At 40.3% G+C, this 27,555-nt stretch overlaps 2 protein-coding genes across 2 annotated transcripts; one reads left to right on the top strand and one right to left on the bottom strand.

Moving 5' to 3' along the window:
* Window positions 1-894: 894 nt before the first annotated feature.
* Window positions 895-6,389, bottom strand: LOC138970388 (adenine phosphoribosyltransferase-like). The gene is made up of 4 exons (XM_070342842.1): window positions 6,232-6,389; window positions 3,574-3,811; window positions 2,591-2,669; window positions 895-1,277 (listed from the first exon to the last, which is right to left on the bottom strand). The coding sequence occupies exons 1-4, from the start codon at window positions 6,306-6,308 to the stop codon at window positions 1,141-1,143; spliced, it is 531 nt and encodes a 176-aa protein (XP_070198943.1). The 5' UTR covers window positions 6,309-6,389; the 3' UTR covers window positions 895-1,140.
* A 177-nt stretch (window positions 6,390-6,566) lies between these two features.
* Window positions 6,567-26,861, top strand: LOC138970374 (coiled-coil domain-containing protein 102A-like). Its single transcript, XM_070342833.1, has 8 exons — window positions 6,567-6,700; window positions 12,616-13,771; window positions 14,234-14,342; window positions 16,499-16,615; window positions 17,280-17,489; window positions 17,964-18,134; window positions 18,846-18,949; window positions 19,909-26,861. The coding sequence occupies exons 2-8, from the start codon at window positions 12,888-12,890 to the stop codon at window positions 20,024-20,026; spliced, it is 1,713 nt and encodes a 570-aa protein (XP_070198934.1). The 5' UTR covers window positions 6,567-6,700; window positions 12,616-12,887; the 3' UTR covers window positions 20,027-26,861.
* The last annotated feature ends 694 nt before the right edge of the window (window positions 26,862-27,555 follow it).

Below are 27,555 nucleotides of genomic sequence, written 5' to 3'. Positions count from 1 at the left end.
CTTTCTCTCTCTCAGCCTCCAATCTCTCTCTCTCTCTCTTCCTTTCAATTCCCGCCCCTACTCTCTCTCTCTGTCTCGATTCCCTCTTTTTAACTCTATGTCTCCCTCTCCGTCTCCTCTCTTTATCTCTGTCTGTCATGATCAGTTTGTCTGTGTCTCTCTTTCTATGTCTGTCTGTCTTACCTCACCTCCTCTCTCTCTCTCTCTTTCTCTCTCTCTCTCTCTCACTCTCTCTCTCTAATGCAGATGGTCTCTGTGTCAGTGTCAGTATGTAGCCTATATCAGTTTGTGTCTCTCTCTCTGGATCTGCCTATTATCACGTCATTGACTTTCAATTGGCGGGAAGTCTTTTATATGGCCTCAAACTAAACTCTGATCTCCTCGGATAAGATCAAATTTTTCTACTGAATTTGATCTTATCCGAGGATCGGTTAACGTGCCCCTCGGATAAGATCACGAATTTTTTTGGTCCCAAGGGGGGTCACCTTATCCGAGGAGTAGTTTACGTACATCATGACATTTTTTAAGCAAAACTAGACACTTGCTTTACAACACCAAAATACTTTAGTTGTAAATTATCCATACATGTATGTTCATTGTTGCCTGTTGCTTGGCACTAGTGCATCATCACAAATTTTGCAATGATTCTGCATCTGATTGTTGCATCAAACCTGAGGCTCACAAGTTTGTTGGAACACCTAATTTATCACATGTTTAGACAGCTATCACTCAACACAAGCCTTGGAATTGTGTTTGTAAGTCTTAAAAGAGAGGTGCTTTTATCACTCAGCATATTGCATCCGACTTGAATTCATTACCAACAATAATAATAGTAACATGCAATCAAAAAAGTATTCAAGCATATCAGGATAAAACCACTGCCACAAAACAAGCTCACTAACAACCTAGCATGTGATGATGTTGCACACACAGCTGCCCGATGTAGGTAAAAAAAGATGTATAGTATGAAAGTTTGAACATAATAAGTTTGAGTACAAGGTCCATGTATTGCAGAAATGTGCTGGTAGAATCACAAATAACCTAACAGTAAAATGAACCTTTCAAAAAGTTTATTTTGTGGAAAATAAAAGCTGATATTAAACTTTCCATCCACATAATTGATTATCTCATGTATACAAACTAATAATGAATTAACGAATGAAAAGGCTTGGTAACTTTGGCTTTTCCGTTGAGATCCTTCAGTTCAATGACCACCAAGCACTCGTCCACCTTTGCCCCTAAGCCTTCCAGTAGCTCAACAGCTGCTTTCATGGTGCCTGCAACATATTGACACACACACACACAAATAAATGCTGCTGAAAAGGTGGGATTTTACTCTTAAAAAGTTATTTGGGAAGTTAATGCAGGTTTGTCTTGAAGCTACATACAGTCGGAATCGGTTATAACGTAGCTCAGGGGAAACTTTTTTGTATACGTTATAACCAGTCTACGTTATAATCAGTTAGATCAGCTATAACGTAGAGAAGAGGAAACAATATATGTAATAACCAGTTTCCCCCCTTTTTAACGTTAATATGGTAAAATGTGGTCATATAAGTATTGTTTTCTGTTGCATATATGTCATATTCGTCCTATCATTGAAGTTTTCATTAGGGGGTACTGTCATAATCGGACATGAGAGAGAAAGAGTGAGAGAGAGGGAGGGAGAGGGGGTAATTGGGAGAGAGAGGATCCAGGGAAGAAAAGATAACTGCAACATGTAAGTCTTTTTTATTTTCGTAAAAACATTTGTGCATAATTATATTGTAGAAGCTACGTCTTTTTACAGTGAAAAAAATGGAAAAGGTAATTTCGAGAAAATGGCCTTCAAAGTTTGTAATCTTTTTACGTTTGATAATCAATCAGTTGGTTAGCAATCAACATTAAACCTGTTTTAAGGTATTTTCCGACTAAAATTTAACAATGACTCGATAAGTTAGTGTCTAAGGAATGCATTTAAGCAAAAACACTAAAATCCTACATTTTGACCACTTTTAGAAAATATCCTATAACTTGGAAGCGATGCTTTATTATGATGTCTGAATACGTTCGAACTGGTTCTTTTTCTGGCGTGGGAACAACAAATATATACGTTATAATCGATCTACGTTCTAACCGGTTCTTTTTCTGGCGTGGGAACAACAAATATATACGTTATAATCGATCTATGTTATAACCGGTTACGTTATAACCGATTAATTTTTAGTGATAAATCAGAACAGCGCTGGCCTGCAAAAATAAAATGTACTTTATAACTGATCTACGTTATAACCGGTTACGTTATAACCAATTCCGACTGTACTTGTCTTTGGAACAAGTGCTTACATTTCTAATCTTCCAATGTATTTCCTTTTTCACAACATGATGCATATCATATAATCCAGTAATCTTTTTGAATGGGAGTTTTTAAAACAATGCATCTCTGAATATGATGGCTGGGTTGAACATCTGCAATTTTTCCTTCAGTGATCAGAAATCAAACGCCCACAAAATACCTTCATAAAATAGCAATGAACAAGGACAGTTCAAGGAGTCAAGCTGTTGTGAGTCCAAACTAAGATCTGATAATTATTGGCAATTAATTGATTACCTCCTGTGGCCAGCAGATCGTCAACGATCACCACACTCTGCCCTGGCTTCACAGACTCATCCTGAATTTCAAACTTGTCCTGCAGATACAATGAAGAAGAATATCATTTTAATGATGACTTAATATGGACTTCTCAATTTATGTTCACAGTGATATGTCATGATGAACACAACTGCAGAGTTGTGACTATAAATCATTAAATGCATCAAATTAAAGGTTTGTGTAAGCTTCAATGAAAAAAAACACCTCTAATTTTATCAATAATACATGTTAAATCCGCTACGATGACTGATGATGGACACTTGAAAATTGATTAAAAAAAATCTCCATTACCAGAATATATTAATAATTATCCTCTTTTTAAACAAGTAGAGATTTCTTTCTCTGTTTCCGTTGTTGTTTAGAGTATAATACAAACTGCATTATTTTCTGAACATGCAGCATGCATGCAATACATTTGACTAGCTCTAGCTCAACTCAACTCAAATTTTATTGGCTTCAATTTTCACATTGAAGAATTTGTCTTGCGCTTGGGATTAAGACATAGGCAGAAAGTAAGAGTATAACATATAAAAACAGCATTCATATCACATTTCATGTATCACCCACAGTAATCACTAGTATAGGCCTAGGCCTACAGATGTCTTTGTCCCTGTATCACACATGCAAATAAATAGTATCGCATTTTCCACATATCACACACAATATATACATTACATAACATACAGCAAGTTTCCATCTCCCGCGCCCCCCCCCTCCCCCCCTCCCACACATACATATCCTCGCACGTGCGTCGACTCCATACAAATGACATCATCAGTCCATTAACTAGAATGCACAATGACTAGTAGAGGGTACATGATACCCAATACGTGCTCAACTAGACCTGCCACAGGCACATAGAAAGTATTTTTTCAGTCAAACTATTTGAAAAGCTAAATGCAGACAGTGCGCTTTCTCCCTAAACAAAGTATTTCACTTACTGTTCCATACTCTAAGCTGTAGGATACACTGCGACATTTTCCAGGCAGCTTTCCTGCTTTTCTCACGGGAGCAAAGGCAATGCCAAGCTGTTCAGCCATCATTGGTCCAAAGAGGAACCCCCGGGACTCCAGTCCAATGATGACCTCTGCCTTTGGTACTGCTGTTTTCACATGTTCACACAGAAGGTCTATCAGATGTCGAAACACTTTGGGGTTTCGAAACACTGGGAAGATGTCTCTGGAAACATAATATGCAGTGATAGAATATATAGCACAGAAAAAAGAAAAAAAGCATTTGCTGCGTAAATAGGTCCTTTTTTCTTTATTTTTAAATCAACCTGCAAATCACTCAAAGCCAGTGGCAGTGCAACCCCTGCTTTACACTTACATGTATTAAAATGAAGAGCAATTAATTCATTCAACTGACCAGCAAATCGGCTTTGCATGTCAATCTAACGAATTGATTGTTATGGAATATTTAATTAAACACATGTAAGCCTGTGACTGAATGACAGTTACGGTACACATGTATACTTTTGCGCATCCGTTTGAACTCGTGAACTCGTGGTACCTCTGTGCTATCGAGGACTCAAACTTGTACTATCGGGGATCCACTAAGGTTTCCGAGACTGTGTTTTGTCTGTATTGAAATGGTCTGGCGGAAGAGCTGATTCTTAAATTTGCATAGGTGAAATGATCGCTTTTCGGTACCCGACACCCCTCTGAGTTGAATTTGTTTTAACCTTGTGACGTAGGCACGCGGGATGTTGTGGGTTGGGGTATTCACTTTTCGCTGGGGCTTCGAACAGAACAGACGTATCCAGTGAGCGGTCGCGTGGCAGGTTTGCTACGAACAGAAAAGGAACTGTGATGTGATTTTTCTGAGAGGGGTATGTTATTCATGCTATTTTTATATAATGGGTAAAACAGCATTAAAATGTGCAGGTTGTGACATGCTTTGGGAGGATTTATTTGAATGTTCAAGTAGATTGTTTTGTGAGTTGAATGTTCGGGAAAACTTTTGTAAATTGAATGTTTTAGAAAACCGTTTGAGTGTTTGAGAGAACTGTATTGTAGGCATGTTATTTGGAAGGAATGATGTGTTTTGTTGTTGTTAAAGGATTTAGTTTGTGGTGGTTGAAATTGTTGAGTTGTTTATGTATGCTTATGACGTGCATTCTGTGATTTACAGAATGGCGGAATGTGCGACGGGGTTTCGTTAGAGGGGTTCAGTTAGGTTTCGTTAGAGGAGTGCAGTTAGGTTTCATCAGAGAGGTTCAGTTAGATTTTGTTAGAGGGGTGCAGTTATAGATTTCGCTAGAGGGGTGCAGTTAGGTTTCGTTAGAGGGGTGCAGTTAGATTTCGGTAGAGGGGTGCAGTTAGGTTTCGTTAGAGGGGTGCAGTTAGATTTCGGTAGAGGGGTGCAGTTAGGTTTCGTTAGAGGGGTGCAGTTAGGTTTCGTTAGAGGGGTTCAATTAGGTTTTGTTAGATTGGTTTTTCTTTCGAGAATTGTTTTTAGGTTGTTTTTTTAGATTTCGTTTGTTTCAGATTAGAGTTCTATTGTGGTTTTTTTCAGTTTTTTTATTAAAGTTGAGAGTGAGGATTTAGAGTAGAGTTTTGGAGTGTAGTTTGGAAGGAGGGTTTAAAGTATTGTTTTAAAGCATAGTTTTAGAGTGGGAATCTAAAGCATAGCTTTAGAGTAAAGGATTTAGAGTGTTGTTTTGGGTTGTTCTAGTAATACATTGGAAGTTTTGTATTTGAAGGTAAACCCCCGCTTTCCCACACATTCCCCTCATCATCTTATGGAAATAAAGAACCTGGTAATTTAACTTGTGTCAGTTGTTTTGAGGACATGTTTGAGCTTGGTGAGAAAGGGGCACTCTGTATTATTTGACCCCGTGATCAGGGTAAAGTACATTTGGCACTCGGTTACACACATTATAAGGCTGGCCAGCACCTGATTATCGACAGATCAATTTGACAGCTGTGCCATCTAATACAGTAGTAATCCCAATTTGATAAGTCTTAGACAAAAGAGGAGCTGTTACACCCCATAAATGCTATCAAAATCAATAATCAGAAGTTGAAGCTGATGGCGTTCATCCTTAGCAATAGCACAGTACTAGCAGCATGTGAATGGCATTTCCTTTACCCTTTTACAGGCAAAAGGCTATAATTATATATTTCAAAATATCTTTTTCCTGATACTTTACTAAAATGTTTAGGTACTAATCTGCTAAATGTCGTACTTATTCTGATTTACAATATATACAACACACGTTTCAAGCTGCATTTCTTCATGTATATAATAAAGAGTTGGTATGTTTCAGTCACACTGATGCATGAGCCTGAATAATCAGTATCACTGACACTTGTGACTGGTGAACAAAAAAAACACACACACACACACACACACACACACTCAAACACATCGCCCTTTACACGACCTGAACTAATGTGATGGGTCATGTGTGTACATGTATGTCACAGAAAAATGCACTGCCCATCTTCAAACAACAAGAATTCTACATTTCTACACTGGCTAGTGGCTACAGTGAAAGTGTGGCTACACTTTTTACCGCGTTGGTGTTTTCTAGATACTTGATGACAGAACAAACTGTCATGTAAAATACATAGAATTCGATGAGTACAAATTACCTGAACAAAATCCCGGGCTTTGGAAAATCGGGATGGCTTGAAATCAGTGACTTAACTTGGTCCAGCCGGTCCGCCATCCTGTCAACGTCTGAAAATGCGTCTGCTCGACTCCCACAGGTGCTCTACCAAACCACACCAAGTAAGAACCAAACCATTTCAATCATAAGCTGACACCTCAAACCCAAAGGCATTACATAAAGTGTAAAATGTTTTTTTCGATATTAATTGATTCAAGCTTTCACTCAGTAGACACATTGAGTTTCTTTTTGTTTCAGTTTGTATCTATTCTTAAATGGTACGGAATATTACCACTTCCTTCTCGTGTGAACGCTCTTTTCGGAAGAAGTTGGAAAAGGCCCAAACATGTTAGCCCGATGGCGAGTAGGTGATTATCATACGCCGTATAATACGGTAGTGGCATGTTCAAGCCAGCGTAGTGCCGACTAACGTTGCCAATTACTGTGAACTGGTATGTGCTTTTGATTTTGCATAATTGACTGGGGTAGATTATCATGGAAAAATACACATGCATCACTGGCTGCAGAGGGAGGAAAAGGGATAAACTTCATTCAATGAATTTCTCTCTCTCTCTCTCTCTCGCAAACTATGTGAACATGCACTTTGAAGATGGTTATTGTTGTGTTTCTTGTAACTTTAACTGTGACTACAACCCCTCCTTTTACTTAGTTTGCTATTTAATAAAAACAATGTTCTTGATCTTGATGGTTAGGCCTAAAAAAAAAATAGGTGTGGTTACGGTAACCCGACCTACCCTATTTTTAGGGGCCGATCCTATAACTTTTTATTACATTTGTCAAACAAAAAACAAAACAAAAAAACAGTGCAAAAAACGCAATGAAAGCGAAAGCGCCCGTGTCGCACACTTATTTCCCTGTCAAGTAGGTTTAATTTGTACACATTAGAAAAAAAAGTTGAAAAAAAAAAAAGTGATTGCCTACCTACCTACCCTATTTTTGTTGGCTATGTTACCGTAACCACACCTATTTTTTTTTTTGGCCTTACGCTGCTGGGTACCAGAAGACTGGCATGAATGCAGGGGGGGAGAGTGCGGCAGCCTAATGGTGGTGGACGGCTGCTAGCTTGGCTTTAAAGATGCCAATGCTTTTGGAGGTTACAATATTGTCCTCAAGTAGATTCCAGTCTTGTGCCGTCTTCATAAAAAAGGAGTTCCTAAACTGATCAAAAAAGTGCCTTGGGGCATTGAATAGGGTCTAGAATTGTTTCTTGAATACTGTGAGACGATGTTGGATGTGTGATGGTCAGAGTGTCTCACTGGCCTGATTTTACGGCCTTGCTTCTGCTCAGTTAAGAACTGGTGTGATGGTAGTGCCGGTACCAGCCCCTCAACCACCCTATAGAAGAACGTCAGACGGAGTTGTTGACGTCGCTGTTGCAGAGGTTGGAGTCCAGTTATCTCTAGGAGTCTGGTGACGCTGCCGGGGGTCGACGACCTGAAGTCGCCTGTGATAAACCTCGAGGCTTTGCGTTGTACGCGTTCGATGCAGTCAATGTCTTTCTTCAGGTAGGGGTCCCAGACAACCGCCCCATACTCCAGGAGGGGACGCACAAGGGAGAGGTAGGCCTGCTGACGGCAACGAGGCGGGCAGCGTTGGAGGTTGCGGCGGAGAAAGCCAAAGGTGCAGTTTGCTTTTTTAGTGATAGAAGAAATGTGGGGGCTCCATTTCATGTCATCTGAGAGGAGAATGCCAAGGTAGGGTGTGGATCTAACGTTTTGGAGGATGCTGTTGTTCAGTTGGTAATAGAAGTCAGAGGATTTGTTTATGCTGAGGATATGCATTTAGAGGCGTTGAAGCGCATGCACCAGGTAACCGCCCTCTCTTCGAGGTGTCTGAGGTCTTGTTGCAGGGATTGGTGATTGTTGCAGTTCCACTTTTTACCTTGTGTTTTAGAATATCTAAGAACACACCAAAGTTCTATTCAATACTTTACAACAGTCGTGCTTCAAATCAATCTCGTAAAACACTGATGATTTAGATTGATGAATAATTCATTGGTTGGTAATATTTCCGGATTCTTTAACAAACTATTTCTATTTTTAGATCTAACGAATTCGAGTTCATAATTAATTGTTCTTGCATTGACTGCTGGTTTTATGACGAACTGGACTTATCTCAAATGGGCTGGTTAGTTACAAAGTCCGAATGTCCTGATGGATAGTCTGGATTCACATGATGACCGTAGCAGTGACGAACTTGATGAAGATCACTTGATGATGATGATAATTAGTAGACGAGCTCCTTTTGCTCCTCGCTGGTAGATCACACTGGTGGCGTAGCTTGATTAGTTCACCCTTATCCCAGCGGATCCTAGACGCTCGAACCCCTCTTGATGTTCCTTTCCGGACACTACTATACGAGTCTGTGCGGCTGCGAATTACATCTCAGGCCTTTACGGCTTGCTTTACGGCTCACGCAAATCTTCTTTCCATTTGTGGCACTATCCTGTGTCTTGTTTCCCACTTATAGCCTCTCAGAACCCGGCAAATAGAGCGACCGTAATGGTTCTAGATCTGTTCCATTAGCGGTTCCGTTGCCTTCTCTCCAATAACTGTTTGCATCCCACAATGCAACTCCATGAGTTACGTAAATTCGCATATTAATGACGCAGTAATGACGTTGATCCAACATGTAGATTCTCATACTAGTGACGTCATTACTTCGTTTCTACATGTCTCCAAGGTCTCGTAGACTCTTGCCCTAATGGCGCAACAAAATATTTCAGTCTCGGCTAAACAAGAGTTGTTTGGAGTTGAGTCGTAACAGTGATCCGTGAAGGAGTTTATTTCCCTATAGAGCAGGCAGTCGTCGGCGAACAAGCGGACGTGGGACGATACGGAGGCTGGCAGGTCGTTAATATGGACAAGGAAGAGTAGTGGGCCGAGCACCGTCCCCTCGTATATATAATATATAGGGCCTAATATTGGGTCCTGCTAATTATCAATCAATCAATCAATATGAAGCTTATATAGGGCGTATTCTGTGGGTACAGTTCCAAGCGCTTGTCGAAGAGTTGTCAACACAGGACTAACAAAGAAACTAACATCTACAGACGGACACGAACCCTATCACACACTAGCAAACCCTGCTACACATACAACAAACAACTGTTTAACAACAATGTACACATCAATAGCTAGGTCCAAACAAAATAATATTAAACACAAAGAAAACACCTCTCACAGAGCACAGCACAAGAATGTCTTTTGGGGCACAACACATCACGTCGAACATGAAAGTCGCAGCCAGCTACGGGAAGAACTGAGTCTTCAACCTACTCTTGAACGCGTCAAGAGAGGGGCTCTACATCTGGCGAAGCTCAAGCGGCAGGGAGTTCCAGACGGAGGGAAATGCACGCTGACCAGCAGATGCGAGTTTCGAGCGAGGGATGTGAAGGCGGAGTGGGTCAGCAGCAGAACGAAGGGGACGGTCGGACGGCTGGGTGTACAGGTCCAGGGAGGATTGAAGGTACTCGGGAGCAGAGTCGTTGAGACACTTGTAGACCAGAGTGGACAGTTTGTAGGAGATTCGGGTGTTGACAGGGAGCCAGTGCAAGGAGCGAAGTAGGGGGGTGATGTGGTCTCGCTTCGTCTTCCTCAACGTCAGCCTGGCAGCAGCGTTCTGGACTCGTTGTAGGCCATGAATGGATGAGGCGGGGAGGCCAGCCAGAAGGGAGTTGCAGTAGTCCAGACGACTGAAGATGAGGGAGACAACCAGCTTGACACAGGCATAATTACCGTCAACTGCCGTTACGGAACTACCAAACTACCGTCAACTTTTTGTGTGTCTTGAACTTCTTTTTTTCCCCTAAATGCAGGTGGCTGAGTTCGAAACTTGCGAAGGTAGTGGAATCACCATTTGGGGCGATAAGCACGGGATTTTTGTGATTCACGAAGTAGAAGTGGATGACCAGGCGGGAGCGAGCACGTGATTTTTTCAGGCGAGCCGTGCGATTGGGTCCTGCTAATTACTAATTTAAAAATCCCAGCATCGCTCAGTCTTCTTCTTCTTCTTGTCGCTCACACTAGTTGTCAGCCCGGACAGCAAGACAAATGATGCCCCTCCAGTATAAAATCCCAGCGTCGCTCACATTCGTGAGATCAAAATCAGCCTAGTCATCCACTCCTACTTCGTGAATTATAAAAATCCTGTGCTTATCGCCCCAAATGGCGATTCCACTACCTTCGCAAGTTTCGAACTCAGCCACTTGCATTTAGGGAAAAAAAAGAAGTTCAAGACACACAAAAAGTTGACGGTAGTTCCGTAACGGCAGTTGACGGTAATTAGCAGGACCGCGTATATTCGGTATAATTTTCTATAAACAGTAATTGGTTTTAGTTTTTCCAAAATACTAACCACAACTACTACTAGTACCACTACCAGGCAAGGTTCTTGCTGTCTATAGAGATATGATGCAAGTATGTTTGTGTATGTATCAATATTTGTATGTGTGCGTTAGGGAAAGGAGAAACGCTATGAGTATGACCTCAAAAACAGGAAAACGCACAGTTTACAAATTACATTTATTGTAAATGCTCAAAATCAAACGCAGGAAAGCAGGTATGAATGGAAACATATTTGCGTCATAACTCATATTGTATTCTCCCATCGTTATTTCGATTAAGGCTTTGGCTGTTGATTTTACAGTGGAACCTCCCTTTTAAGACCTCCAAAAATGAGAACAAATCAGATCTTTAAAACTAAAAGGAGGGAATCTTAAAAATGGAGGTGGATTTAGCAGTAGTAGTTTGTGTAGGGACTACAATTTAGAAAAAGTTTTTGATATGCCTCGTGGCTTTTTATGCGTTCCATCTCATTTTGCAGATTTGTCTTATCTTGTCCTTTCTTCTGTCTCTTTGTCCACAAGAATATATATGGTCACTGATGGACATTTAATGTCTTGAATCGGTGGTATGTTGCAGGTATGTTGCTACACATTTTCGTGAATCAGACAAATGTTCTGATCTCATCAGCATGAGTAGGACATTTTGACTGGCTTCATTAATTTCAAAAGGACGTTTTACTTGACTGAGATAATACATTATCACCTGGTAAAGTGGTATCAACTGTTCTCTCTCTGTCTTCTTTTATTACATCCCTCTCTCTCTCTATATATATATATATATATATTCAGGGGTGATTTTATTAAGTGAAACAATTGAAAGGAAAAAAACCTTGATTAAGATAAAAACTAAATAAGTATGAAAAAGAAAAGAATGTTTAAAACAGACACCAAATACTTTTCATTTTAATATCAAAAGGTTTTTCCTTTGAATTAAACTTAAAGATAAGCAAAATCACTTGGTTGATACTAGAAAAAGAAAGGTTAGACAAATGTGGCACAGTTGTGATTGACACATTTTGCTGAATGATAAAATGGTCTCCTTTGTGTTGTGCTCTTGAAATACATAGCCGCAAAATTCTGGCAAGGCCCATGCTGCGTCTGAAATTATTGCCGTGTGAGTGCTTTATGACCAATGCAGGTAAAATTTACTCAGACTCTGTCCGACCTCTACAAAGTACGATAGGACATCTATGAATCTGCCATTTGTGGCAGTTAATCAGACTATGACCGACCTGCAACGCTTAACCGTTAATGACATCCCTGCTGCTATTTCAGTTTTTAAATATATATATCCCCTCACCCCCCCCCCCCCCCCCCCAATAGATAAAGATATATATATATATACAAAAGTAAGTATTTTGAACCTCAATCTTTCCCTCCACTCGGAATAGCACTGAGATAAACAGAGGGGGGTTGGCTTTTGGTGTAGCAATTGTTGTTTTTGTTGTTGTTTTTTGGTGGGTTTTTTTCCCCAGTGCTACTTATACTATCCTTAGCAGAGGTTGTTACCAAAGCTTCACTGACTGTTTGGGAACTAAAATAAATATTTGCAGTTGACACAATCTCAGTTCACACCGGGCACCCCATGTTTTAAGGTCTCCTATTGACACACACTTTCTCGCTGGCAACTGTGTTTCTGCCAACAGGTTTTCTTGTCCCTCTCCTTTGTGTGCAGAGGGATAGCTGCTAATTCATTTGCTTTCTTCTCTTTGACTTGTACTGAATGTAACAAGTGCCTTTGACTTTGAGGCCACTCTGGACTGGAATGCCATGTTGAATGCATTGATTTGTTCATTGACCCTGTGAAAACAAGGTGTATTGTCACCATTTTACTTCTACTTTTTTTTGTTTTTGGGATTGCTCTGTTTTGCACAGAAGTGTGGGTGGGTGGTACATGTAACTGGTATGTTATTTTGCTGTTACTTGACATTTTAAGTGCTATTTGTAAATGTGCTGCCAGTATTAATTTATTACTGAGTTTGCTTTTTGTGTGTGTTTCAGCCTTGCACCCTGTCATCAAACACCTGGAAGCTTTCTCCTGAGTCTATAGAAGATAAGGAAAAAGTCAGGCAGTAACACATGTAGGGAAGTTCGCAGCAGATTGTGTAATTAGCTTGAATGATTTGCAGTCATGAGAAATAGCAAGCTCATGCCAAAAAGTGGACAACATAATATGGAAAATCCTCATGTACAAAAATTTCTGATCTAAAGTTACGTATGGATAGGGCTCAGTGTTCGACTTGTGCAGCTGCTCCATAAAAAGAGGTCTCAGCATGAGTCAAAAGCAGCCTACTTCTGCCGGTGCTGGCAGTAAAAATCCCCATGGAGATGTGTCCTTTATTCGAGCCACAGCAGCAAGTGGAGCTTTTTCACCCCTCTCTCCTTCTCCCAGTCCTAGTCGAGAGAAGAACACCCCGAGTGGCGTCGGTCCTTACCCCCACCCCTCAATCCCCCCGGCCGTCGTGCCTGGTGTATCACCACGGCTACCGGAAGCAACAGGGGGGGTTGTGTGGAACGAGAGAGAGGAGATGGTGTCTCGAGAGCTGGAAGAGGCCAAGGTGAGAGTGGCTCAGATGGAAAAGACGATGCGCTGGTGGTCAGACTGTACGGCTAACTGGCGAGACAAGTGGAACAAAGCGCGCAACGAGCGCAACAAAGCCAGGGACGAGAACCGACAGCTGCGTGCCCGTCTGGACCTGGCGGTGAAAGAGTGCACCACCTTGAAGAGAAAACTTCAGGACAGGGTGCCGGCGGACCTGGACTCAGGCCTCAGCAACGATCAAGCTAGCGAGGATGGGGGCTCTAAGAGGGACTCTGTGAAAACTGTCTCAGGGAAAGACTCGTCCAGTTCCTCGGACATCAGTGTTTCATCTGCCATCATCAAAAGCGAGAAGGAGAAGCAGGAGAAGGACGGTGATGAGAAAGACACAGATGACCTTGAAGCGCAGTCCATTGACGATTATTTGTCAGTGGGTCTTGAGGCCGACCTTGCTTCAAGCCCTCTGAGCGTCAGCAGCAAAGCTGGCAAGCTGGACGTAGTGGCTGGCAGCCATGATGAGAACGCCAATGCCAGTGGCACTGAGCTGCAGTCACCACAGACGTCTCATCTGCAAGAGCAGCTTGAAGTAGCCCACAAAACCATCCAGACGCAAACCTAGTGAGTGGAAAATCAGGATATAGGATTTGTATTAGAATATTTCTTTTTCTTACAGTTACATACTGCTCATCTTAGCTTATGGTTTCATCCATACTGAAGACACTTTTACATTTTATTTTAATGTTGATGAAAGTAATATTACTACAAAGTGAAAGTTTCTGATCTACAATTAGGCCATTTGTCAGATGACAGATGTTACAAGTAACATTCAATCTGTGTTTTATACAGATTGTACATTTTCCATTTTAGCCTGTCTTATAGGGTACATTTTCATTCAAATGTTCCCCTCAGTCAAAGAACTTTTAATGGTAAGGGTTGCAACATTGTATAAAAAGCTTTTGATGTTTTATTTTATGATACATGTAGTTACTTTTCAAAGGATTTTAAGCAGTCACTTTTATTAAAACATCCAAAGATTCTGCGCTTAGCCTTGATGAATCAGTGTTTGTGTTTTACCAACAGCGAGAAGGACACCCTGTCTCGCACCATCACTACGCTGGAGTCAGAACTGTCTTCGCTTCGAGTCAAGTGTGATGAGATCAAACAGTCCAGGCAGGACCTTATTCACCAGGTGGGTTGCTGGGTCTTTCCTTTTGATGGTTCCATCCTCACTTCCAATATGCACTAATTAAGTGACTAACAATATGCAAGAACTTCTGCTTTTAATTGACGAATAGTTACAATAGATGTGCTTGAGTGAACATTAGACGTGGTGTTCTTATAACTTAATTCACTGTCTCTTCTCCGTATTCTTCTTCACACAGATATTGGTGGTTTAATCTCATGTGATCTCAAGCCTATACAATCATTAAAAGCATAGATTAAACATTCCGAGTAAACCGCCTTAAGAAGACCGAAGGATTTCTGAAGCGTGGTGGCAGAGTTGTTTGGTGTTTTATTTTTGTTTTCTCCCAGTAGCAAATGAACATGCACTCTGACTGAGTCATGGTCACATTCCACTTCAACTATTAATTCATTTCCAATCATAAGTGTTGGTGTGTAATATCAGAGTGGGGACTTGAAATTAGTACATCACTACATGTCTTCAGAATATGTGTTTTGTACATTTTGAATCTGAAATCAGTCTCTTTACATTTTTCTTTTGGTAACACAAATCAAAACTGTGGGTTTGCTTTTATATATAATATATATAATAGATATGTGAATGTTGCTGTGTGTCTGGCTTTTGAAATAACAACGTTGTTAGTAGATCTGTATAGTTTGGTTAGGTCTATGTTGAATAGTTTGAAACCCCACGGGTTAGGGGGAAGAATTTACCCGATGCTCCCCAGCATGTCATAAGAGGCGACTAACAGATTCTGTTTCTCCTTTTACCCTTGTTAAGTGTTTCTTGTATAGAATATAGTCAATGTTTGTAAAGATTTTAGTCAAGCAGTATGTAAGAAATGTTAAGTCCTTTGTACTGGAAACTTGCATTCTCCCAGTAAGGTAATATATTGTACTACGTTGCAAGCCCCTGGAGCAAATTTTTGATTAGTGCTTTTGTGAACAAGACTACAATTGACAAGTGGCTCTATCCCATCTCCCCCCTTTCCCCGTCGCGATATAACTTTCGTGGTTGAAAACGACGTTAAACACCAAATAAAGAAAGAAAGAATAGTTTGAAATACGCAACAACATTGTTAGATCTGTATAGTTTGGTCAGGTGTGTGTTGAATAGTTAGACGTGATCAGTGGGAACTGTTTCTGTACAAAAGCTGACACTACCACGCAGAGAAGTGGGGAGTGCTGACTCAGGGGTAAGGACCCGCCACACTTTTGTCCAGACGTCTTCGCGTTCCTTTCATGGTTTTTGTAGTTGTACTTTCTTCATTTCGCATGTGACTGGTCATTGTGATTTTGTGACAGCATGAACACATACACGCTATCTGTTCAAAATGTATTCAAGTGACACGGTCCTGTTTCCTCTGGTTGTTTTGCTGTAGCGTATAGCGGTTCCAACAGTCTCCATTATAGCACTTTCATGCGACGGTTCATGGTAACAGAATTGAGGAAGAGAAATGTTGAAATCTTGATTTTTCTTTCTTTGTTATGGCAGTATTTATGTTTAAATGGCATTTTCAAATTGATAGTATTTTTTCAGATTCTGTGTGTGTGTGTGTGTGAGTGTGAGTGTGAGTTGTAGTAGTAAAACAATCAGCAATTTGGGCATTTTTAGACTGTCAAGCTTTCATGCATGGTCATGAGTTTAGTAGCTGTACATTTATTTCATTTTAATTATTTTCCTGTGTAGTAGAAGTGATGTTACTAATGCATATCAATCACTTTCATGCATACATTTAATTTATTTATATGTATTTGTTTATATTTTTGCTTATTTGTATTTATTTATTTGCCAATTTTAACTGATTCTGCTTTAAATTGATCTTTTGGTTTGTTTCGCCTGTGTCTGTTGAGAGCTGTGCATCATTCTGTCCACATTTTGTTGTGCAAATCAGAGTTGTTGGTTTTTATTTGTGTTGTCCTTTTTGTTTTCATGTGAATGTGTGCATTCTTTAATAATTTACTGGTAAATGGTAATGGTAACTTATTCAGCTTATAGATGAAGTTCATTTGTGACGTTGTTAAAGGTTTGTCATATGACACTCCTTTGTGATGAAACTGAACGAAGACTAATAATGACAGTTATTGATGTTGTGAATGTGATGTATTTTAACAAAGAAAGGAATTTGTTTTCACTGCAACTGTTGTTTTCCTATGACATAGGTGGGCAAACTGCGTGAAGACCACCAGACAGAACTAGGCAGGCTGACACTTGACCTGGACGATGAAAATGCAAAGTCTGCCTCCATGGATCGCAGGCTGACAGAGTTAAGGAGAGAGGTGAGATCCTGGAATTACAGTCAAACCTGTTTATAAATGACCACCCCAGGGACCGACTAAAAGTAGTGTTATAGACAGGTGATTGCTATGGAAAGGTGAATGATATAGTGATTGCTATGGAAAGGTGAATGATATATTATAAAACAAATATCGTCGAGTATATTGTCTGTATAGGAAATGCTCGTTAAGGAGAGTTGATGAAATATGAAAATATTAACTATGCAGACTTTTAACAGAAGAACAATAAATAAGCCAAACTTCAAAATAACTTGATGTTCTTGTGGTGTCCTAGCTGAAAGGTTTGCATTATCATTTCTGTTTGTTTTTGTGTTTTTACAGAATGGGTAATCTTGGAAAGGAAAACTTATTGTTACCTTTTGGTGCGTTCTTCCTATTTCCTACTCAGTTATTGTTATGCATTTGTAGTGACTTAGTTTTTTCCCTGATTGTGTTAGTGGAACAGTTAAAATCATTCTTTCTCTTTACTTTAGCTGATTGTGTGTTTTCAGTACGGTTAATTTAGGGTGCATTTTGTTCTATCTTCCATTCTTCTTGAGTTCGCTGATAAGGGTTGTTTAATGCCATCACGGAAAAAAACCCATTAGGGGCATGTTCCCGGAACCTCTTGCCTTTAGACTAACTTAGATGTCTTCTACTGTTGTAGCTGGAAAGATTGCAAGCTGAAAATGCTGCTGAGTGGCAGAAGCGTGAGCGGTTGGAGTCCGAGAAACAAACCTTGGAGCGTGAAAACCGCAAGCTGCGCAGCCAGGTCAACGACCTTGAGGAACAGTTACAGCGTAAACACCAGCTAGCAGCAGCCAGCGTTGACAGTGACCTTCGCACTTTACAGTTTGACCTTGCTGAGAAGAACAAGGTAGGAATTTGCATATATCGACGTTGTCCTGGAATTTTGGCGTTACTCAATTTTAAACAGCTTTTCAGAAGGACAGAACTGATTACATCTATTTGTATTATGAAATAGCGTTTACATTCATTCCTGGTATGGATAGAAAAATAAAAAGAATGTTAACTCATGCATTGTCAATTATGTTTAAGAGAATATTTTTCATGGAGAATGATTTACTTAGTTTATGTTCTTTCATTATTAACTTTTTATTGACTGCCATATGATTGTGAATAATCAGTGATTCATTTGGTGTTGGTTCATTTTCCCCATGGCTTTTAAATGTCAGTGTTTGAAATGTACGTTAAATTGCTGTCACCAGGAACTGACAGATCTGCGTCAAATGTCAGTGTTTCTAACTTACGTTAAATTGCTGTCACCAGGAACTGAAAGATCTGCGTCAAATGTCATTGTTTCCAATTTACGTTAAATTGCTGTCACCAGGAACTGACAGATATGCGTCACAACCACGGCAAGGTGCGTAAGACACTGAACGAGCGAGTAACAGAGTTGGAGCACACCAAGCGGCGAGCTGACCAGTATGAAGCAGAAGTCAAAAAGCTTCGAGGACGTGTTGAAGAATTGAGGAAGGACCTTGCTACAGCGGAAGATGAAGTCAGTGATACAGTGGAACCCCCATTTTAAGACGGACAGACAGACATACAAGCACCCCCACACGCACACCCCCCCCCCCCCCCCCCCCCCCCAAAAAAAAACACCTTCCCCCTTTTTAGGACTCTAATACTGTTTTCTCTGATTTTCTGTTTGTAAACTTACCACAGTTTTAGGACTCCTTCCTTGTTTAAACTTTAATGCCAAATTTTTTCAGATTTTGTTCGGTCTTAAAAGAGGGGTTTCACTGTACTGCCATTTGTTTAAAAAAAAATCTGTGTTTGTTCTCTTTAATATTTTTAGTTTCGTCAGAAGCGACCTGTAAATATTTCAGAATGTGCAATAACTTTCAGCTCATAATTTTATAGTCATGGGTGCAACTCTGCCGGCTACATGCCGGCAGCCGGTTTTTGGTTTCATCGGCTGCCGATGTTTTTGTTCCAGGAGAGTTTTTTGGGGCATTTTAAATACTAAAAAAGCTGGACCACAACTTTTGCCGGTTTTTGGAATTTTCCAGGTTGCACCTATGTATAGTTCATGATACCATTTCAAACATGAATGAGACATTACACCTGATTTCATGACTGATCGCTTAAAGGTTTATGCATGCTTTTATTTAATATCAAGCTAAGATGACAACTACAAAAAGGTAATGGTACATGTACCTACACAGAAAGAATGCTTGTTAACATGGAACATTCTGTGTGATTGCAGGTGGACACACAGACCAACAGTGTGAGGCGTGTACAGCGGTCCAACGATGAGCTGCAGGAACAGGTGGACAACTTGACCTTACAAGTGGACCACTTACAGAACAGGTCAGCATTTGTGGTACAGTAGAACCCCCCTTTTAAGACCTCCAAAAATCTGAGAAAACCAGGTCTTAAAAAGGAGGGAGTCCTAAATAGGGGATATTTTTCAGAGGTTATGAACAGAAAATGTGAAAAAGCAAGGTCTTAAAAAGGAGGAAGTCTTACATTTGGGGGTCCTAAAAGGGGGGTGCCACTGTGTTTTTGCATACAATAAGAAACACGGAGGAGCGAGTAGAAGACAACGTGCTTTTTTTAGGAACCTGAGAGAGGATGCCGCAACTCTGTAGGGATTTACTTCCCTTGCATTGTACATGCAGCAGGATCGTCTACTACAGACATGACCTACAGTGGGATATTAACAGCATGCACATTGGATTTTTTTCCCCCCACTACTGGGTGTATGCTTCAAAATGGAGAGGGTTCATTTGGCAACGTGCTAGAATTGTTTTGAATGTCCATCATTATTACCTTCAAGGAAAAGGGATAGTGCTAAGAGACAAATTTGGATGGAGTGTTCCTTAAGTGGGTGCTGAAACGTCTTGCAAGAGGCAAGCAAAATAAAACTACATGTCTTTGAAAATTTTCTGCCAAGAAGTTGGGAATCATTCTCATTATGTTTGTTTACTGTTGCTGTCAGCATGTTTTGGTAAATACAGTACAGTAGAGCCTCCATTTAAAGACCTAATTCAAGACTCTCTCCCTGTTAACAACTTGTCTTCCACATTTTTTGGAAGTCTTTAAAGGGGGGGGATTTCCAGTTTCACAGCATCATTTTATTATTTTTCAGTTCTATAGCTGAGGATTGCAATACCAAAGATCTATGGTCAGCGCCAAGGAATGTCTGTTTTACAAGAGTTCTAACTTGCTGTTGTCGTCCAAAAGGTCTCCTTCCCTTTGCAGGTTACTCTGTGGTAAACGAGTTTGTGCTTGCTGTTGTAGTGAGAAAAGTCTCCTTCATTTTGCAGATTACGGCGAGGCAGTCTATCACTGCCCAAGACACGCAGCTCCAGTCTCAAGTCTTTCAACATGGAGGACTCGGCAGAACTGGCGGACAGCGAGGACGATGATTTGGATGACACATGATGATATTGACTCTTTGGTTTCCCATGGACCTTATTCTTTACCAGAACAAGAAGAGCAAACGCTCGATCGAGTCACTTTCGCAGTTCTGAATATTATATGAGGCATCAGATGGACAGGAAGAAATTGCTATTCACAACACAATGAGTCACGTTCACATAAAATTTGAGCCCGGTCACTTTTATAGTTTCCGAGAAAAGCCCAACGTTAAGTTGTGTGTTGCCGAACAGAAAAGGCTAGTTATCTCCCTTGTTTTTCTGATAACGTTCGTAAAAGGCTACAGATGTAAATACTTTGATGTAAAGAATAATCCTACAAAGTTTCAATCACATCCGATGAACTTTGTCAAAGATATAAAATGTCTAATTTTTCCTTTGACGCTGACCTGTGATCTTGAAAAAGGTCAAAGGTCAACGAAACCATCGTTAAAGTGTAGAGGTCATTGGAGGTCACGACTAAACAAAATATGAGCCCGATCGCTTTGATAGTTTCCGAGAAAAGTCCAACGTTAAGGTGGTGTCTACGGACGGCCGGCCGGCCGGACGGCCGGCCGGACAGACTAACACTGACCGATTACATAGAGTCACATTTTCTCAAGTGACTCAAAAATCAGGACACATCACACCTACAACTTGTTGCAGTGGCATTGGTGAACAAGGTTTTGCTTTTCTTGATATTTGTGAAATTTATTCCTGTGCAAGTGCAGTTTGGCTGGGGTGATGATTTGGATGACACATGATGATGTTGACTGATGGACCTCATACTTAACCAAACAAATCAGGACAGTGTCACACCAATATGTTGTCGCAGCGTCGAAGAACAAGGTTTTGGTTGTCTTGGTATTTGTGAATATTAATTTTATTATAGTACCCGTGCAGGTGCATTCTAGCTGGGTATTGAAGGGCTTTGGACATAGCCATGGGTGAAACTAGCCCGTCAATTGACTGAAATCCGTCAATCTGAAAATAAGTCTGACGGAAATTCCGTCAATCCGCAATTTTGAACAAAAAAACAAACAAAAAAATTGAGAAAAATAAACCGAAACTACTTGCGGAACGCGTTTTCGAACTGCTATAGTGAACCGAGTTGCAGTTTGCTTGGAAACTGAAGCGCTTTTGCCCGTGCTCGCGGTAAACCCCGTAGGTGAGGTTTCTTTGCTTTCGGATTCGCTCTGCATCACGATAAAAAAAAAAGTTCTCTCGCGTTTTGGCAGGCATTACGAAGTGGTGACACGATTTCTGCGACAAAGATGCCGATTTTGACGGAAAACGGAAAACGCACGGACAGATCTTATTGATGCTGGTCTAGCCAACAAATGGCAATGGGACTGGTTGGAGTTCATGAAACTAAAACTGTGTGTGATAAGTTTGGTGCTTGAAACTCAAGTGCTTTTCCTTGAGAACTTTGCACTACAGTGGAACCCCTCTCTAGCGACCTTGAAAATGTTGACAAAAATCGGTCCTTATGGAGGGGGGTCCTTACAGAGGGAGGGGGCGGGGTCAGGGGGCCACAAAGAAAGTCACCTCAGATTTTCTTAAAAAAAGAAAACTGAGAAGTTTGAGTTGCTGACGACCGTTTCCTAAAGCAAACTGCTTCGATTTCATGTTTGACATTGTCGATGGTGTCCACCAGTTTTGGTGCATGTACTACCCTCAGATCTCAGTACCCTGGCCAAGTTTCCTCTCAAGACATCAAAGAGACCGCGCCATAGGTTAAACTCCCCATAGGTTAAACTCGGTCACTGACCCGGGTGCAGGAAGTGTTTCCTCTCTCAGATATGAAAGGGGAACCACCTCTCGTAGCTAAAACTGGGTCAATGACCCCTGGGAAGAAGGTCAGTGTCTTTTAACAAGGCCACCCAGCTATCACAATGTCAATGGACCTGCCTTTGATCTCGATGATTGGTTTGTGATGTTTACTCAGCCCACCCAACCATCACACCTCTCAGCGGTTTAGTGGCTTTGCTTACGCGAGACGGTTATAACCGGTTTGTCAGTGATGCGTTACGCTGACTGAGAGTCTTGGCTTTGTCTGACAAAGTCGTTGCACAAGCTGTTAGGTCGGTCCTTAGACGTTAGAGCGGGGTGGTCGCTACACTGGTGACAACTATATAAGGAAACACATTGGTTTACAAAAAAAGGGTCGTTGTGGCGGGGTAGTCCTTAGAGAGGGGGGTCTTAGAGAGGGGTTCCACTGTATAAGAGATGCTACTGCTTAGTTGCTACTTTGTGCAGTGCTACATTATGCTGTTTGCATGTGTGACATTCTGTTTCATCATTTATTTCAATGCCTGTCTGGCAATGTTTGCTTCTTATAATTAAATATTTCGAACTTTTATTTCAGTTGTTCAGTTGTTCACTTTCTATTTCATGTAGTATGGCTGTTGTCAATGTTAATTGTTATCAATTGTGTCGTTGTGTTGGAAGATGCAAGTGTGAAAGGATACACACAAAAATGATTACTTCTGTGAATTGTTTTGATTTTGTTTTCCTTTTTACCATATCATTAGAATCTGAAGGTATTTTTTTGACCTGCATGATTGTGTATTTTTTTGCCAGGAAAGGCCACAAAATCACAATGAATAATGCAAAAATTCGTTTTCGGCCGGGGGGCGTTGCCCCCCTGGACCCCCTAACGGGGCCCTGCCCCGTACCCCGCCAGGGCCTGGGCGGTCCCTGGACCCCTGCCTCAAAAAAATTTCAGTCAATTTGATTTTCCTAGGTTTCACCCATGCATAGCTGTGTCTGGGTAATGCTTGTGTAATTGGTTGGGTGTGCAATGTCATTAATGAATACTTTTTAATTCACTTAATTAATTCTTGAGTGACGGTATGGCTAAGCATATTGTGTACATGTATGGTCACAATGTGTGTGTACATGCGTGTGTGCAGTATTTATTTGCCCAACAAGTTAATGGTAACATTGACCATTAGGTTGTCTTTTTTTTTTTTTAGTGCAAAGGTTGTCCTTGAATCATGAATGAAACTTGTGGAAGGGAGGCTAGCTATTGGTTATCGGAGATGTTGTGGTAGGGCATTGATATTTTTGTTTTGTATGCGCTCACCAGTTTTAGACCAGCCTTAGAACATTCCTGATATGACCATTTTATTTACATTTAAGTTTTTACCACTTTTAAGCATAAAGTGTGTGGGGGTTGGGAAGGACTACCGAATCACATGATTTTTTTACTCATCTGAGCAATGAAGGGGAGACTTTTTAATGTGCAGTATAACCTGTTTGGCCTTAGGCAGCTTATTATGTGTTTGTGATTCATGCAAAATAACGGAGGCGAGTTGTGTGAGCAATAGCTCTACTTGTTATAGATCCATAGAATCTCTTTGCATTGCACGAGAGTTTGTTCAGAGAGTATCAAATTCTCAGCTGACAATTTACTTATCAGTATGAACTAATGTAGACAACGTTACGTTGACATGGGGTTAGGTATTGCATGATTATTTCTGCTCATTTTATTTGCTTACAACTACAAGGATTATAAACCTTGAAAATGGCCAACCTTTGATTGTGAAATAAAATGAAAAAATATGTTCTGGTCCGCAAACATTTTCAAGATTCTTGTGCTGCCGGAGCTTAGATGGCACCATCAGCTAGTCTTCTTTGAGAAAAAAATGGTTTTCTTCAATGGGATAAATCAAAAAGAAACTGCAATGCTCCTCTTTTTCTAGTGGGGTTCACTCTGTGTTGAGAACTACTTAAAATCAAAAAGATTATTGTGCAAGTGTAGTTTTGCAGATCAGTTATTGTTGAGGCTTTCTTTGTGCACATATTATCTTTTTTCACTGTCCCTTTTGTGTGGTTGATTTTTTTTTTATTTATACAGAAATCAAAGGTCAGTATATGTGCTGTGTACTTTTTTTTTCTTTGTTACAAAATATTGGACCTTGTATAGAGGGGATATTAGAAATAGATTATCCAATGATCTCACGACCAGAATATCACTTTTCATGTCATGAAAACAGGATTGCATGACCTTTCCCGGCTAAGGTAATATCTGACAAAATGAAAAGAATCATAACCTGCATGTGAGCATGCTCTTTCCTCAACCAGATCATACCTGTCTCTACGTTTGAGGTTTGCTGTTTCCAATTTCTATTTAGTACATGTAACTCCATTAAGACAAATACCACTGCCATTACCAGCGTTCCAAATGTGCTGGATCATCGCATAGCATACCCATCTGAATCGTGATCAAATGAACTCATTAATTTAAATTAGCATTTACATTGTACCTGTGTGTGAGCAAACATTTTGACTGTATGTTTTAATTCTGGAATGCAGTTTTGTGATAGTATGAATAACTTTGAGATCTGTTTGATCTGATGAATCAAAGCATTTATGGATTTAAAAAAAAGTTATTTGTTACATGTGGTTGTATTGATAGCGTTGTTTTCTTTTCATTGAATGCACGCTGTTGTAAACAGATCTTTGACAGTCTTTTTCCTCTTTCTTTTGTATGTGTGGCAATGTTTCATGCGAGACCATCATAATGACTGTGATAAATAATGCTGGACAGAAATGTGTACAGGCACAAGAATGTACAAAGGCACATATAGCTTACAAGGATTACATAAAGGTTTGTCACTGGTAATCCAAAGCAGGAGTGATATCAGATTGAAGGTTGTGTTTGAACAGACAAAATACAACAACCGATTAAAATACAACAACCGATTGAGTAACCTTTGTTGCTGTCTGCAGTAATTTATAAACAAATTCTGTACACGTTTGATGTTGAACTTTAGTTAAACTGGATCTGATCATACATGCTTAAAACTGTTTCACTGCTCCAGCGTGTAGAATTCTTAGGTTATGTGAGCCGACATTTTTTTTTTAAGACATTGAATAGACTTATTTTGAAAAGGGCTAGCTGGTCATCTTCAAAACACTAACTTCAGTTCAAGCTCTATGTCATTTTCATACACTATCACTTGCCATGAACAGACACTCTTGAGGCAAACTAAGCATCAGTCTGATCACTGCCGATTTCTTTTTATGTCAGGGATGTGTTTGTAAAATAGATAGAACGGCAAATGACAAAAGGTGCCCTTCATTCAGAGGTGTTCATTTCTCAGGGGGGCATCATAGTGGAGATCAATACTCTTTGATACACTCAGTGGCTTTCTCTTTGTACATTTCTGCTGTTTCTGTATTGTAGTTAAGTTCACCCTGCTTTCAGTAAATGTGGTTGTTTTGGTGCAGTTAGACTGTATGTTAGTGTTACGGCATGTCTTTAAAAGATCAGTTATTCTGAGTAAACTGAGGGTCAAGTGTATTCAAAAGGTCAGAGCTGATCTCAAGTATTGTAGTATTTAAGCCATATGTGACTTTTACTGTCTCAAACCGTTTTATCTGAGCAACTCTGACACCTGAGTTTCCAATTGCTCCACAAAGTCAAAAGCTTATTTTAAACAAAAGTTATTGAATGTTCTTATTTATGATATACAAGTGAATAAATCTTGTTTCCATCAACTAATGCAATACTTATTGCAAACCCAGTGAACATTTACATTGACCTTTAGCAATCATTCATACACCAGCATTGGTAAAAACACAGCCAAGCAGCATACACGGTTCAGTTCACGCAAGGTATTTATATTCTCAGTTTGGAATGAAAATGTTTGTTCTCAGTGTGGGCTGTACAATTTTACCATTGACCTTGTAGCTTTTGTTTGTTTGTTCGTTCATGGGCTGAAACTCCCACGGTTTTTACGTGTATGACCGTTTTTACCCCGCCATTTAGGCAGTCATACGCCGCTTTCGGAGGAAGCATGCTGGGTATTTTCGTGTTTCTATAACCCACCGAACTCTGACATGGATTACAGGATCTTTTTCGTGCGCACTTGGTCTTGTGCTTGCGTGTACACACGGGGGTGTTCGGTGTTCGGACACAGAGAGTCTGCACACAAAGTTGACTCTGAGAAAAATAAATCTCTCGCCGAACGTGGGGACGAACTCACTCTGACAGCGGCCAACTGGATACAAATCCAGCGCGCTACCGACTGAGCTACATCCCCACCCGACCTTGTAGCTATAACGGGTCACTGAGTTTGCTTCCAGACAATCAAAAACTTGGTGCACAGAAAAGAGGGAGAGGAAAGGTCACAGAACACCTGCATGGAACATCGGTTCACAAACTTCTTAATGTGCTGAAAATGGACCAAAGTTAAATGTGTACATGTATGTATTTGTATCACAAACCCATGAACTGATATTACTCAAATAAGGTCAACAATTTAATCTGTTATAACAATATATACAAATAATTAGCGATTTCATAGAAAAAAGATTGCAGGCTGGAGAAGTCCCCTCAGATCCACAAGTTTCAGAGGAAACCTGATTGGTTTTAGGAGGGGGGAAAAAAAATCTCAGAGGGGAAAAAATCTGATACAATAAGCAGGACGTTGCCCCTGCACCCCACCAGGGCCTTGGCTGCCCCTTGACTCGGGTCTATTTTAAAGTTTTGTCAAGACAGTAGTTCCCAAGCCTGAGTTTGCTTAACTGTGAGACACATGATGACTTTTTTGATAATTGCGGGAAACTTTGTTGAACAAATCTGAATGGCTCTCATTTCCATCAGTGTTATGATGTTCAACATTTAATGTTATTACCATTTTTATTTCTTGTCATTCGTTTGTCACATGTGTGACTCTTGGTAATGAATGTTGCTTTAGTTCCCTCACATTATGTGACTGGTTTGTTCTTACTTTTGGGTCAATTATTTTTTTTATTATGATCTTCCAAAGAGTATGATGTAAACGCAATGAGGTAACATGACTGGTTACAAATGAAATCATTAATATATTTCCAATAAACTGGAAGTATGTCGAGTTGCTTTTGTGATTTCTTTTACATCCTTTGTTCATTTGTCCCTAAATGTGATTCATAAATGTTTCATTCCATCAGTGCATGTGCCATAGGCATGGAGGCAGGGTTATTTGCTTGGCTCTCATATGTTTGTGTTGCAGATCTTTATCATGTTTGGACATGACTTTCGCATAAACAACGCTACCAGATGATTTGCAGATCAATCAATCAATCAATATGAGGCTTATAGTTATATCGCGCGTATTCCGTAGGTACAGTTCTAAGTGCAGGGATTTATTTTTTTATTTTATGCAATTTATATCGCGCACATATTCAAGGCGCAGGGATTTATTTATGCCGTGTGAGATGAAATTGTTTTACACAATACATCACGCATTCACATGGGCCAGCAGATCGCAGCCATTTCGGCGCATATCCTACTTTTCACGGCCTATTATAGATACAGTACATTAAGATCTTACACGAACAATTAACAGCCACACTGATACACTGGAACCCCCCCTTTTTTAGATTACAAAAATCTGAGAAATCGGGTCTTAAAAAAGAGGGAGTCTTGAAATGGGGGACATTTTACAGACGTTATGAACAGAAGATCTGAAAAATCAAGGTCTTAAAAAGGGGGAAGAATAAAATGTGGGGGTCTTATTAGGGGGGTTCCACTGTATGCCAATACACATTTCTCACAAATACAAT

Source organism: Littorina saxatilis, linkage group LG1 (genome assembly GCF_037325665.1).
Source record: "Littorina saxatilis isolate snail1 linkage group LG1, US_GU_Lsax_2.0, whole genome shotgun sequence".
NCBI classification, from domain to species: Eukaryota; Metazoa; Mollusca; class Gastropoda; order Littorinimorpha; family Littorinidae; genus Littorina; species Littorina saxatilis.
Note: the sequence above shows the minus strand (reverse complement) of the source record. Positions and strands in the feature narration are given on the sequence as shown.

Bases quoted from the DNA above. Each gene is read 5' to 3' on its own strand.
- LOC138970388 (XM_070342842.1), bottom strand. From the start codon at position 6,308: ATGGCGGACCGGCTGGACCAAGTTAAGTCACTGATTTCAAGCCATCCC. The intron at 3,812-6,231 runs GTAATTTGTACT...TTATGTTTCCAG, and splicing joins AAGCCCGGGATTTTGTTCAG to AGACATCTTCCCAGTGTTTC. The intron at 1,278-2,590 runs GTAATCAATTAA...AATATGTTGCAG, and splicing joins CGATCTGCTGGCCACAGGAG to GCACCATGAAAGCAGCTGTT.
- LOC138970374 (XM_070342833.1), top strand. From the start codon at position 12,888: ATGAGTCAAAAGCAGCCTACTTCTGCCGGTGCTGGCAGTAAAAATCCC. The intron at 18,135-18,845 runs GTCAGTGATACA...GTGTGATTGCAG, and splicing joins TTGCTACAGCGGAAGATGAA to GTGGACACACAGACCAACAG. The intron at 18,950-19,908 runs GTCAGCATTTGT...TTCATTTTGCAG, and splicing joins GTGGACCACTTACAGAACAG to ATTACGGCGAGGCAGTCTAT.